Source organism: Hemiscyllium ocellatum, chromosome 28, assembly GCF_020745735.1.
Source record: "Hemiscyllium ocellatum isolate sHemOce1 chromosome 28, sHemOce1.pat.X.cur, whole genome shotgun sequence".
Lineage (NCBI taxonomy): Eukaryota > Metazoa > Chordata > Chondrichthyes > Orectolobiformes > Hemiscylliidae > Hemiscyllium > Hemiscyllium ocellatum.
The window spans coordinates 2,146,205-2,160,402 of record NC_083428.1 but is presented as its reverse complement, the minus strand read 5'-3'; the positions used below and the strand labels follow the sequence as shown (position 1 = coordinate 2,160,402).

The following is a 14,198-nucleotide window of genomic DNA, read 5'->3' as shown; positions in this document are numbered from 1 at the left end:
AATCCTGCACATCCCACATAAAACCAGAAACGCAGATACTCACTCAGAGCCTCCAGCGTTGCACAGTTCCCCTTTCTCAGTCTCCTCACTCTCCCTGTCCACCTCCCAAACCCTCTTCTTACACTGTCCAGCCAAAGCTCTAGTCTCTCACTCCCTGCTCCCCCACCCTCTCACACCACATTCATCTCTTTGACTTGCTTTTCCTGTTCATTCATGTCTATTCCCAATCCCTCTCCCACTCTCGATCACTCGGCTGCCTCTCTTTATTCATCTGACTCTCCAAGCCGACACTTCCACACCAAGAACATTCCTGAAGCTGCTGCACTCTTCCTACACCACCCCACTCACCATCCCCAAGACTCCCCCATCCCACTCGCTCCCCTTCCCCCTCCCCACCACACTCCCCCTTTCCATACTTGCTCTCCTCGTCCAGGAGGTGGAAGAGTCCGGTGGGTTTTTTGCTGATCAGGTGGATGCAGCCGACGTTGTCAATGTAATCGATGTTGTGCCAGGTGATGCCCTCGCTCTGATACTCTTCCTGGAAAACCAGCCAGCAGCCAGCCAGTGAGATCAGGTCACTTTAGCAAGATAGTAAAGTTTACCCCCTCCCCAAACCCCAGCTCCCCCTCCACCGTCACCCCCTCCCCAAACCCCAGCTCCCCCTCCACCGTCACCCCCTCCCCAAACTCCAGCTCCCCCTCCACCGTCACTCCCCTCCCCAAACCCCAGCTCCCCCTCCACCGTCACTCCCCTCCCCAAACCCCAGCTCCCCCTCCACCATCACCCCAGCTCCCCCTCTCCAAACCTCAACTCCCCCTCCCCAAACTCCAGCTCCCCCTCCACCGTCACTCCCCTCCCCAAACTCCAGCTCCCCCTCCACCGTCACCCCCTCCCCAAACCCCAGCTCCCCCTCCACCGTCATCCCCTCCCCAAACCCCAGCTCCCCCTCCACTATCACCCCAGCTCCCCCTCCACCGTCACCCCCTCCCCAAACCCCAGCTCCCCCTCCACTGTCACCCCCCTCCCCAAACTCCAGCTCCCCCTCCGCCGTCACCCCCTCCCCAGACCCCAGCTCCCCTTCTACCTTCACCCCCTCCCCAAACCCTAGCTCCCCCTCCGCCATCACCCCCTCCCCAAACCCTAGCTCCCCCCTGCCGTCACTCCCCTCCCCAAACCCCAGCTCCCCTCCATCAACCCCCACCCCAAACCCCAGTTCACCCTTCGTCACCCCCCCACCCCAAACCCCTGCTCCCCTCCGTCACCCTCCTCCCCAAACCCCAGCTCACCCTCCACCGCCACCCCCCTCCCCAAACCCCAGCTCGCCCTCCACCGCTGCCCACCCTCCACCCCAGGGTGAGGGACTGTCCTGTGGGGTCACACCCACCTGCTCCAGTTTGAAGATGTGTTGATTGAAGTAATACTGTAGCTGCTCATTAGCATAATTAATACAGAACTGCTCAAAGCTGTTGTTTGGAAAATCCTCGAATCCAAAAATATCCAGAACCCCAATCGACAAGCACTGTTGGTGGTGGTGGGGAGGGGGGGTGGGGGGGCGGGGGGTTGAGGAAAAGACTGTGAGAGCGGCAAAGAGCCCAGTCGTTGCCAAAACAACATTCCCATTGCCCATCCCCCCCACTCCAGGCATGGTCCATGTGCTGGGGCTACACTCGCCATATCACTCCCCATCGTGAACACCAGCACTGCAAAAGCATCTCTCTCTCTCTCTCACACACACACACTCTCACACACACACCCCCTCGAGGGCACTGGCTCTGACCCTCCAACTCACGCTGTCCTAGCCAGGGTTAGCCCAGTTGACTGTTCACCCTTACCTTGGCCAAGAACGCAGTAACCTGAGCTCCAGAGCCAGTGACCACATTCCAGGGTGGAACAATCCCAGCTGTGGACCCATCCTGGTACACACCCATTCATCTCGCCAGCCAAACTGCCTCAGGTCGGAAATTCACACCTTATCTTCAGCCACAGCAGCTTATGATGGGAGAGAGCTCTCGATTCCTGCTCCCCTCAGTGTGAGGTGAATCCTTCCTGACTACCTTTCCTAAATGGCCTGGATCAGATTTTAAGATTCTGCCCCTTGTTGTGGGCTCCCCTTCATGGCCCCCTCTCCCTTGTACCCTACATCAACACTACAACTCCCCATGTCATCTCAAAGCTGGTAATTCCTTAACTTTCTCAACTCAATGCTACACAGATCATCAATGCTCATGGTCCTTGTCATTTCACCCTGCCATTTTCTACAATATTCTGGTGAATGTGCATTGTATGTCCTCCACACTCTTCCCAAGACAGAGAGCCCAGAGCTGAACACAGCTGGGGTGTGCACAGTCTCATTGCCTCCCCCCTGAACTCTGGCTCCTAGACCATAACCTGCCATTGCCATGGAGAGGTTGTTGTTTTACCATCACTGACTCCTCCATGTCCTTCTTATTCAGGAGAGCGTGATTAATCCGAAGAACTATCCAATCAAAAAGTGCCGCGTACAGGGACTTGGCCATCGAGTCCCGAGTTGTTACAGCCTGAAAAACACAAAAGAGCCAATCAGGGCACGCCTCTGTGCAGAGTGCCTGGAGTCTATTGGTCTATACTCTCTTCCAATCAGGATTGGCCTATTCCTCTCAGCTACCAATGTTTCTCTTGCAAAACTGAAAGAAGTGTCAGAGACCATATTGCCAATCTGGGTACAGGGTCCCTACTAAATCATTGCTTCAAACATAAGCACCACTGAGTTACCCAATAAACATGGGGTTTCCCGAAAGAAAATTACTCACGGACAAAACTGCGTGTTCATTCTAGTCAGTCCTGTTACCTTCAGTTTGTAGAGATAACCTTTAAAGCATTTACGTTTTCTAACCGTACACGTGCACATTTCTGTTGGTTGTTCATCTGGGATCTGCCCATCCTTGGGCCTTTCTCTGAGCAATGTCGTTGTTGGTGCAGTGATTGCCCTTGCTGGGGAACAGAGGGCTGATAGCCATTGGGTCCCCTATATAGACAGTGACATCACCATCATCATCAGCTGGTCTCAGTGAACCAGCATTTCTCCAGCCGCCGTTACCATGGGTGCAGTTGCAATACATCTGGCCGTTGATGATCACCATGACTGATCGAGGTAAGAGCTCTGTGGAGGGTCCACTGTACCAAATCAGCTGACATTTGCTGACACCATTGAATGTTCGCACTCTGACACTCAGCTCGAGCAAGAATTTGGCTTTTTTAATAAAGTGAAATCTAGCCTTCCACCGTTTCACTTTGATTTTGTCACTCATTCCTGTTACTACAGCTGACTGCAGTAGCTTGTCATTATTGGAAGAATGGTTTGGATGTAGTCTAACAGGAAACATTGCACTGGACTGATTTCCATGCCTTTAGTCGGAGTACTCCTCCAGGCAAGGATTGCCTTGGCAACTGCTTGTTTTAGTTGATGACTCCCTTCCTATTTTTCACTGCTGGCTGATGGGCTGTTTATTGCTTGTGTTTGGTCAGTAGAGCTTCTCTCAGACTAGACTCAAATCCCCAATGGCTCAGTTGGAGATGTTTCAGTATCTCTCTTCTCATCTCCTTAAGGATAATGACTTCCCTCAAGCTATCGTTGTATCCCTGAACGCCGGATGTTCTCTTACAGTGACAGATATCTCCTCATAAGTTTTAGGCTATACTGCATCTGCATTACTTCCTGCAGAGTTCCATTCTGTTGTGCACTTTTCTTGAATAGAGGAAGATGTTTGTCTTTTAACCTCACTGTTGAGTTCATAACTTCCACAGCAGTTTCTCATTGGGTCCCTTTTTCATAGGGAGTGCTGATCCTGACAGCAGGTTAATAACATGCACTGATTGCCCTTGCTGTCTGTCACACCCGGGTGATAGCTCGGAAAATTAAGTGACATTCTTCACAGGTATTCTGAAGCAGGTAGGAGTGGTTTATGGCTGGATCCACTTGTCTCTCAGAAACAGGTTGTGATTACAACGTTCAAAGGAAAATCAAGAACCACACGCACTTTCTCGATCAGAGCAGCTTGGCTCTGAGAAGGGGTGGAGGGGGAGAGGGATGGGAGGCAGACACAGAGAGAGAGAGAGAGAGAGACACACACAGACACAGAGCGACACAACCACACAACCCCCTCAGACACAGAGATATACAGAGCTTCAAAAACATACACAAAAACAAAGACAAAGACAAACAGCCACACTCTCAGACACAGACCCACACCCACACACACAGACCCAGTATCTACACCTGCTGAATAGTGTCCAGAGTCTGGTAAGTTTTATTGAGATTCTTTGGGTCTGTTTTCCAGATTTTTTTTGTTCACCAGTGCCATGCTGCTGAATGACACTCCCATCTAGAGGAACTATCCTTTCCTTGATTATTCTCTTGTTTTCCAGCTCCTCGATCTGGTCTGGCAGGCTGGCATTGAGCAGCCTGGAACTCTCCCTGGGAGATACTGCAGGGCTCTGACGTCGATTCACCCAGAAGCCAAGTAGGAAGCTGCAGCTCCTCTGACAGCTCTCAGGATCCACACCATTTCAGCTGCTCCCTTCTGGGTCAGCTTTCAATGGTCCTCCTTTCTAAACCACTCCAGAGGAACGTGATCACGGCAAGTCACAGGGTACAGTGTTCTTACGGTCTTCACTAGGAGGATTAGCCGTGGGAATGCAGGGTGACAGGGTAAGGGAAGGGGCTGGGGTCTGGGTGGGATGCTCTTCAGAGGGTTGGGTATGGACTCGATGGGCTGAATGAACTGCTTCCTTACAGTAGGGATTCTATGATTCAGTAACCACTCATCCAGTCCGGCTTAGTGCAGGCTGTGACTCAGCCCAGACTCACCCACAGACTGACTTCAGTGACAAATGACAGACGGCTGTATTTAGGGTGGAACTTGAACCTTCACCACTCCGTGTTTTGGCCTCAGCACCATGACAATTATCCCGAAATCACTGGGGCATTTAAGAATATTCCCCAATTTAGGAGACAAAGAACATCAGGGCTCTAAGCGGAGTGTTTCTCATTGCAGACAATGTCAGACCAAGCTCAGGAACACTCCCCCAGCACCAGGTGGGACTTACCTCATTGAGGCTGTAAGGCAAAATCAGCTTCTCCCCAACTGTCACAGTCTTCCGCTTTGTTAACGCCTCGATTAACAGGTCCCGCCTTACCTGGGGAGGACAGCGAGAGAACAATCAGTACCCAGACCTGAGACTGTGTGGCTCCCTGGGCATTCCAAACTAAACACAGGGCACTGGAGAAGGTGCAATGAACAGGAGGGTCCGTGAGTATAAAGTGGTCTTGATCGAGCAGACCAAGAGAAAAATATTCTACTCGTCAGCATGGCCAGAACCAGGGGTTGTGAATATCACAAATAAATCCAACTGGGTGTTCAGAAGAAATGTTTTTCCCCAGTGAATGGCAAAGACATGGGACTTGCTCCCACAAGGAACGGCATTTAAGAGGAATCTGGATAAAGATACAAGGGAGAAAAATCTAGAAGGATATTCTGATAGGAGTGAGAAGGCTTGTGTGCAGCAAGATCACTAGCACACAGCAGATGGACTGAATGGCCTGTGACTGTGAATACTGTACAACACTCTGAGTGAAGGTCATCCCTCTGTCAGGAAGGTGGGGAGTGTAAAGTGCGAGGTGTTGTTTAAAGGGGAGAGTACAAGCCCATCCCGGTTTCCGGGTGATCCCTGCAGCTCAACAATGGGAGCAATTATCTGGTGTGAGGCCAGAAGCAGAGTCTATTGTGCACATCCACGTCAGCGTCCCACAGCGCAACAGATTCCAGTCAGAAAGGGCTCCCCAGGCTCTCAACCACTGAGGTTTTCTCAAATTTGTTGCTGGGATGTGGGTGGTGTTGGTGAGGCCACTGTTTATGGCTAACCCTGAACTGCCCTGGAGAAGGCAGCGATGAGTCACATTCTCATGTGGTACAGGGCACCCACAGTGAGATGTTTAGAAGGATTTTGACAGCGACAGTCTGAAGGGAATCCTGCTCTCCAATCCCGTCCCCATCGCGCTTCACTGTGTACAGGCAGTAGATATTAACTGGGTATTCCCTCCATCAATAGGAACAGGCTGAACCCGGGGTGGTTGGGTTAAGAGAGCGATGTTTTTGTGACAGTAATCCTCAAACGTTCACAGACCTTCAGCAGCTCTGACAGGGTGTCCAGGACTTCCGGGGGCTCAACCTCCAAACTCTCTTCTCTGCCAATAAACTTCTTCTTGTAGACAACGTTCCCAAGATAGAGGATGGCAGAGAGCACAAAAAATATCCTGGGATGAGGAAAGAGAGTCATCAGAACTTTGCTAAAACATAAACTTTCAATACTCCCACAAACAAACCTCCTGTCCATTCCAAATAGCGACATTCCATGACATCAGATAGAGGGGCAGTGTGTCAACCCCACTCTGCCTCAGGCTATCTTCCCTGCTGCTCCTGATGGGAATACTGTTCACTCAGACCCAGAGTCTCCCCTCATTGGCTGGGTTGGGGGAGGGGAAGAGATCCTCCCCCTCCCTAGTGATCCTAGTGAAGCCTCTACTACTTGCAGAACACAGTGGTTGGCCGGCACTTCCCATTGAGTTATAGGGTTTCACAGCAAAGAAAGAGGCCCTTCAGCCCATCGTGTCTGCGCCAGTCAAACAACCATTTGCTCTAATCCCATTTTGCAAAGATTTCCTTACTTTCCCTTTAAACTTCCTGCTCTTTTGGCCTCAAATAACCCTCAAACCACCCCCACCCCACAACACCCTGTTATTGACCCCTCAAAGGGGAAAGGTTTCTCTCTATCTACTCTGTCTATGCCCCTCAGAACTTTGTAGACCTGAATGGGCGGCACGGTGGCACAGTGGTTAGCACTGCTGCCTCACAGCGCCAGAGACCCGAGTTCAATTCCCACCTCAGGCAACTGTCTGTGTGGAGTTTGCACATTCTCCCCGTGTCTGCATGGGTTTCCTCTGGGTACTCCAGTTTCCTCCCATAGTCTAAAAACGTGCAGGTCAATTGCCCGGAGTCATAGGTGTAGGGGAATAGGTCTGGATGGAGTGCTTTTCGGAGGGTCGGTGTGGACTTGTTGGGCCGAAGGGCCTGTTTCCACACTGTAAGTAATCTAATCTAATGAGATCCTCCCTCAGCCTTCCCTGCTCCAGGTAAACAACCCCAGCCTCTCCCACCACAGCTCAATCACCCCACAGCACAGCAGGTCAGGCAGCATCTGAGGAGCAGGAGAATCGAAGTTTCAGGTAAAAGCCCTTCATCAGGATTCTCCTGCTGCTCGGATGCTGCCTGACTGGCTGTGCTTTTCCAGCACCACACTCTCGACTCTGATCTCCAGCATCTGCAGTTCTCACTTGCTCCTGGTTGATTTTAACCTCACTCTTCCAAGGATGCCAACCTCGAAGCAGCTTTCCCCTCTCTCTGCAATTTCTGATGAAGGGCTTATGCCCGAAACATTGATTCTCCTGCTGCTCGGATGCTGCCTGTCCTGCTGCACTCTCCCAATACCACTCCAGCCCAGCCAACATCCCGGTGAACAGCCTCAGTGCTTCCTTCCTATTAGAATCACATCTCTCCTACAGTACAGTGGCCAGAACTCTCATTGTATACAGCACCATTGTGACCTCCCTGTCCCTGTGTTCAATGCCTTGACTATTAAAGTACCCCATTTGCCCCTCAAACTGCCAATCTCACTGCCCACGCTGCCTTCTCACCAACTGCCAGCTGTCCTGGTGATCAGGACATGAAAGTGAAGGTAAATTACTGTGAACTCACTGATTCTTGGTTGAGTGCAGGAAGCCAACCATCTCCATCGCCTGTTTCAGGCGCTCAAACTCGTGCTTCAGATCCTCACCATCGTCCAGACAAAAATCCTGCTTCTACAAGATAGCAGGAAAAGACAGGACGCATTACAGCCCAGTACTGGACAGGGGACGGAGGGAGAGAGAGAAAAGAGAGAGAGAGATTGAGGGAAGGGAGGAGGAATGGCAGGGATAGAGAGAGAGACAACACCACAGGCTTGTGGGGGTGAAGGTTGCCACAGGCGAGGAAAGGGCTCAGAGGGGGGCCGGGCCAGGTGGATAGTAGAATGGAGAACCGGCAGTGCACAGCGGTAAGGGCAAGGGAACAGGGCACATACCTGGCAGAGTGAGGGGGAGGGGGAGAGAGAGCAGGGGGGCATAGAGCAGCGGGGGGGGGGCAGAGAGGGCGGGGGGGCAGAGAGAGCGAGGGGGGGCAGAGAGATCGAGGGGGGGCAGAGAGATCGGGGGGGCAGAGAGATCGAGGGGGGCAGAGAGAGCGAGGGGGGGGCAGAGAGCGAGGGGGGGGCAGAGAGCGTGGGGGGGGCAGAGAGAGCGCGGGGGGGCAGAGAGAGCGCGGGGGGGCAGAGAGCGCGGGGGGGCAGAGAGAGCGCGGGGGGGCAGAGAGCGCGGGGGGGCAGAGAGAGCGCGGGGGGGCAGAGAGCGCGGGGGGGCAGAGAGAGCGCTGGGGGCAGAGAACGCGCGGGGGGCAGAGAACGCGGGGGGGCAGAGAGAGCGCGGGGGGGCAGAGAGAGCGCGGGGGGGCAGAGAGCGCGGGGGGGCAGAGAGAGCGCGGGGGGGCAGAAATCGCGGGGGGGCAGAGAGAGCGCGGGGGGCAGAGAGAGCGCGGGGCGGCAGAGAGCGCGCGGGGGGGCAGAGAGCGCGCGGGGGGGCAGAGAGCGCGCGGGGGGGCAGAGAGCGCGCGGGGGGGCAGAGAGCGCGCGGGGGGGCAGAGAGCGCGCGGGGGGGCAGAGAGAGCGCGGGGGGGCAGAGAGAGCGCGGGGGGGCAGAGAGAGCGCGGGGGGGCAGAGAGAGCGCGGGGGGGCAGAGAGAGCGCGGGGGGGCAGAGAGAGCGCGGGGGGGCAGAGAGAGCGCGGGGGGGCAGAGAGAGCGCGGGGGGGCAGAGAGAGCGCGGGGGGGCAGAGAGAGCGCGGGGGGGCAGAGAGAGCGCGGGGGGGCAGAGAGAGCGCGGGGGGGCAGAGAGAGCGCGGGGGGGCAGAGAGAGCGCGGGGGGGCAGAGAGAGCGCGGGGGGGCAGAGAGAGCGCGGGGGGGCAGAGAGAGCGCGGGGGGGCAGAGAGAGCGCGGGGGGGCAGAGAGAGCGCGGGGGGGCAGAGAGAGCGCGGGGGGGCAGAGAGAGCGCGGGGGGGCAGAGAGAGCGCGGGGGGGCAGAGAGAGCGCGGGGGGGCAGAGAGAGCGCGGGGGGGCAGAGAGAGCGCGGGGGGGCAGAGAGAGCGCGGGGGGGCAGAGAGAGCGCGGGGGGGCAGAGAGAGCGCGGGGGGGCAGAGAGAGCGCGGGGGGGCAGAGAGAGCGCGGGGGGGCAGAGAGAGCGCGGGGGGGCAGAGAGAGCGCGGGGGGGCAGAGAGAGCGCGGGGGGGCAGAGAGAGCGCGGGGGGGCAGAGAGAGCGCGGGGGGGCAGAGAGAGCGCGGGGGGGCAGAGAGAGCGCGGGGGGGCAGAGAGAGCGCGGGGGGGCAGAGAGAGCGCGGGGGGGCAGAGAGAGCGCGGGGGGGCAGAGAGAGCGCGGGGGGGCAGAGAGAGCGCGGGGGGGCAGAGAGAGCGCGGGGGGGCAGAGAGAGCGCGGGGGGGCAGAGAGAGCGCGGGGGGGCAGAGAGAGCGCGGGGGGGCAGAGAGAGCGCGGGGGGGCAGAGAGAGCGCGGGGGGGCAGAGAGAGCGCGGGGGGGCAGAGAGAGCGCGGGGGGGCAGAGAGAGCGCGGGGGGGCAGAGAGAGCGCGGGGGGGCAGAGAGAGCGCGGGGGGGCAGAGAGAGCGCGGGGGGGCAGAGAGCGCGGGGGGGCAGAGCGCGCAGGGGGGCAGAGTGTGCAGTGGGGGGGAGCACTGGTGGGAGAGAGAGACAGAGGGGAAGCGAGGACAGGAACAAGGGGGATAGCGAGGATGAGAGAGAGAGAACATGTGAGAAAGTGAGCATTGAGAGAACGAGAAAAAGAAAGAAAGAGTGAGAATGAGAAAGAAAGAAGGTGCTCAGGCATCGTCAGGGCAAACGTCAGAGACACAAAGCAGGAACATCAACACCTGCTGTTTGCTGCTCATTTTTACCCTGCAGTTTCTGAGTTCCCTGTAGAATCCAGGACGTACCTGATTGAGGTAGTAATAATCAGCCGGCTGCTTCAACTGGAAATCCTGTCGCTCAGACTCACTCGCCCCCAGCAACAAGTAATAAAATACATGGTAGTTCCTGCACGGGGTTGGGGTGATGGGGGTGGGGTAGTGATAGTGATGAGAGGGGTGGGGTGAGGAGAATGGGAGAAAATAGGGAGAAGGGTGGGGAAGGGTAAGAGAGAGACAATGAGACGATGAAATAACATTTGCTGAATTACAGGGTGAAGAGATCAATGAATAAAGATGGTTGCTAATGAGGTTGAGTCATGCTCAGTGATTAGATTAGACTTACAGTGTGGAAACAGGCCCTTCGGCCCAACAAGTCCACACCGACCCGCCGATACCCCTACATATACCCCTTACCTAACACTACGGGCAATTTAGCATGGCCAATTCACCTGACCCGCACATCTTTGGACTGTGGGAGGAAACCGGAGCACCCGGAGGGAACTCACGCAGACATGGGGAGAACGTGCAAACTCCACACAGTCAGTTGCCTGAGGTGGGAATTGAACCCAGGTCCCTGGCGCTGTGAGGCAGCAGTGCTAACCACTGTGCCACCGTGCCACCACCACTTGCAGCAGGTCTACATGGGATTGGAAGATTTCAGAGGGAGGTTGCTGCACTAGGTCACCTTCTGTGGGACTTGCCATGATCCAATGTTGCTGGAATCAAACAGCCTGGCATTCCCACCATCAGGACTGATGTGGATACTCTGGGAAGGAGCTCCACTCTACCAGCAAGTCACATTGAGATGCTCTATTATGTTAAAGGTGCTATACAAATGCAAATTCCAATTGTTGAGTCTGTGTCTGTGTCTGGGACGCAGTGGATGGAAAGCACAAGTTTAATAAAATGCAGCCACATTGCCCTGACCATGCAGCTGGAAGGGTGGCCAGATGGAGAGCTGAAACAAGGAGCAGGGTCCCTGATTGTGAATGGAGATGCATGCTCCATTTAACCAGCTGCACCAAGTCTGTGCTCAGACTGTGGATCAGTGAGCAGGTCAGGGAGAGAGTGACAGAGCGGACAGGATCTAGGTCTCACCTTTGATCTCCCTTCTGCCTCTATCGCGGTCTCACATCAAAACCCAGGAAATTGACACCAGCTCTCTCTTTGATGTTCAGCATCTGCTCTGAAAACGTCGCCCAATCACCAATCAAATTATTCCCCAGAACAAAGTCACCTCAGGTCATCATGTGCAAGGTCATGGGGTCACTAGTCCCTGAGCTGATTCTTACCTCTCATCAGCCTCCTGGGACACCAGGCGTGATTTCTCCAGAAGATATTTCTCTACAACAGCCCTGGGGGAAAAAGTGCAAAACCTTAATCTCAGAGAGTGAGACAGAGAGAGAGAGACAGAGAGAGAGAGCATTCACAACAAATGGCAGGGGGCAGAGATGTGGAAAAGTTAACACACCAGTGTCACACCTTTCCCTCTGCCTCAGTGAAAGTGCTGGCTCACATCCAAAAAACCGAAACATCAAACTCAGAGACTAGAGATGGACCAGGCTGTGGGTCAGAGACAGAGAGAGAGAGAGAGAGAGAAACAGACAGTGGGACAGATATGGACTATCTGATTCATGTCAAAGAAAGGGAGGGTGAGTGACTGACTGACTGAGTCAGTGAGAAAAATTCATAATTACATGTGTATGTGTGTCACAGAGAGAGAGAGAGAGAAAATGTGAAGGAGAAAGAGTGAATCAGAAAGAGCGAGAAAGTGAGAGAGAGAGAGAGAGAGAAAAAGACTGAAGAGTTAAAGGGGAGTGTGTTTGAGATTGTAAGAAAGGAATTCACCGAGAGATTGAGTGCGTCTATGAAAGTGTGAATTTGAGAATGGGTGTGAGAGTGTGCGTGAGAAAGCAAGTGTGCTTGTGTGAATTTGTGTATGATTGTGCAATTGAGAGAATGAGTGTGAGAGAGAAGACATGCACAAGGGAATGTATGAGAGCGCACACACGAGAGAACGTGCATGTGATCATGCGCAGGGGAGTTGTTGCGCGTGCCCCCATGAGGGGGTCTGTGCGTTATGAGATGAAGGAGCTGGTACCTGGGACAGGGCGGGTCTGCCCAGACATGTTCCAGCTGCTGGGTTTTGACACCAGGCTCAGGATTCCCATTGGAGTGGGATTTTCACACTCAGTCACCCAGTGTCTAAAACCCTCACTGAAGCTGCTGCCTCTCTGTGCCAGTTATTACTGAGCAAGCATCTAGCTCAGTCAGGAAGGATGTTGCCCATCATCAGGCAAAGCCTTTACTGCTCAGAGCAACTGCAATTCAGCTTCTGGTCACATAGACGGGGACTTATCAGCTCAGAGAGTCGTTATTGCTCAGTGTGTACACACACACACAGGTACATACATAGACCCACCTAGACACACACACACACGCCCAACCCAATGTCCTGGGATCGACTGATGGACTCACCCAACTTGTACCACCCCCGTCCATCTGTAATGTAAAAACATGTTAATCTGCAGGCCACAGGGTCACACTCACCCTCTAACAAGTCCATTTTCTAAGTAATTGACCTGAATAAATTTGCCAAATCGACTCGAGTTGTTGTTGTGGGCAGTTTTTGCATTTCCAAAGGCCTGTAGGAAAAAGCAGAGGCTGTTATTCAGGACGGGCAGAGAGCTGCTTGCTCCTGGTACCAGTTACAATGAGACCCCATCACAAAGGGGCTCTGCACTTCCACAGAGCCCCTCTCCCTAAGCCAGCCCGCTGCTCTCAGTCTCTCTGTCCCCCATCGTGCAGTGACTCAGAGCAGAGCTGGCTAACTGCTCTCGTACGCCCTCTCAGCTATGGGCCTGGGCTACATCCTTCAGTGACTGAACTGGTCGGGTCCTAAGGGACCTCGCTGCTGGGCTGGGTCTGCAGCTGGTGGCGAAGGAACCAACAAGAGGGAACAGCAGACTCAACCTTATCCTCACCAATCCGCTGTCCATGACAGGATCAGTAACAGTGACCACCACACTGTCCTTGTGGAGACAAAGTCCCACCTTCACATTGAGGACACTCTCCATCAAGGGGCAACTTTGGAGGGACAAGAAATTCTGACTGATCCAGTGAAGCCCTCATTCCATGAGCAATTTTTAAAAAAAATCTATTCATATAAAATTTAAATAAAGAAAACACTTAATACCTTGAAAAAGCTGAAAATGTGAAAAAGGCAACTTTTATCAAATTAAGAGTCAGGCCTCATTTCATTCTTTCTATTTTGAGCTTGTCAAATTGAAATGAAAGATTCTCGCTTTCAGCAACTTCTTCCAAATTTATGTTTGTTCTGTAAAATGACTAAAATACAAACTGCTAAATAAAACCCCCCAACGCCTCTCTCATTATAGCAGCGCAATGGCTCCGATTCTGAACTTCTAACCTACAGCAGGCGTGCTCAAAGTGGGGGTCACAAACTCAGAGGTCAGCATGGGGCTCTGGTCAGGGTACAGTAACGGTGTCCCTGCTCTCATAGTCCCTCCCAGACCCACAGACATCCTCCACCATCTCCACCCCCCACAACATGGGCCCACACACGCACAGCACCCTTCACCCCACCTCCTGTGGGCACCCCCACCCACCCCGTGTGTCGCTCTCCAGACTCAATATGGGACTGTGACAGTTTTCATGTCTCGAAAGGTGTTCAGTGGGGAAGCCCTGACCTAGAGAGGAGAGGAGTTCAAATCCAGCAGGAAAAAAAATTAAAACCACATTCAGAAAAATCGAGTAATTTGCTGCCAATCATGTTACGGAGTCAGTGGGTGGAATTATTTCTTCTTCCACATCTTGTTCAATCTTTACAACGAGTGACTCCAGACCCACAGCAATGTAACTGCTCTCTGAAATGGCCAAGCTCAGTTTCAAAGGGAATTAGGGACGGGTAATAAACACAGGCCCAGCCAGCAACACACACATCCCATTAAAGAATAAAGAAAAGAACTGAACCAAACCTTGAACAGTGTGTGTTTTGGTCTCCTTACCCAAGGAAGGATATCCTGGTTGCAGGAGGGAGCACCAGTGGTTCAGCCCCCTTACTCCCATGAATGGCAGGGT

At 54.0% G+C, this 14,198-nt stretch overlaps 1 protein-coding gene across 5 annotated transcripts in view; it reads right to left on the bottom strand.

Moving 5' to 3' along the window:
- Positions 1-14,198, bottom strand: part of LOC132829070 (unconventional myosin-IXb-like) — a 119,109-nt gene that overhangs the window by 55,112 nt on the left and 49,799 nt on the right. For all 5 annotated transcript variants that reach the window (XM_060846371.1, XM_060846367.1, XM_060846369.1 and 2 more), the window contains exons 3-11: positions 12,648-12,742; positions 11,390-11,452; positions 10,125-10,224; positions 7,791-7,894; positions 6,163-6,292; positions 5,086-5,175; positions 2,421-2,537; positions 1,385-1,519; positions 417-538 (exon numbers count right to left, since the gene is read on the bottom strand). In XM_060846371.1, the coding sequence (XP_060702354.1) occupies positions 417-538; positions 1,385-1,519; positions 2,421-2,537; positions 5,086-5,175; positions 6,163-6,292; positions 7,791-7,894; positions 10,125-10,224; positions 11,390-11,452; positions 12,648-12,742 (956 nt within the window). The remainder of the gene's footprint in view (positions 1-416; positions 539-1,384; positions 1,520-2,420; positions 2,538-5,085; positions 5,176-6,162; positions 6,293-7,790; positions 7,895-10,124; positions 10,225-11,389; positions 11,453-12,647; positions 12,743-14,198) is intronic.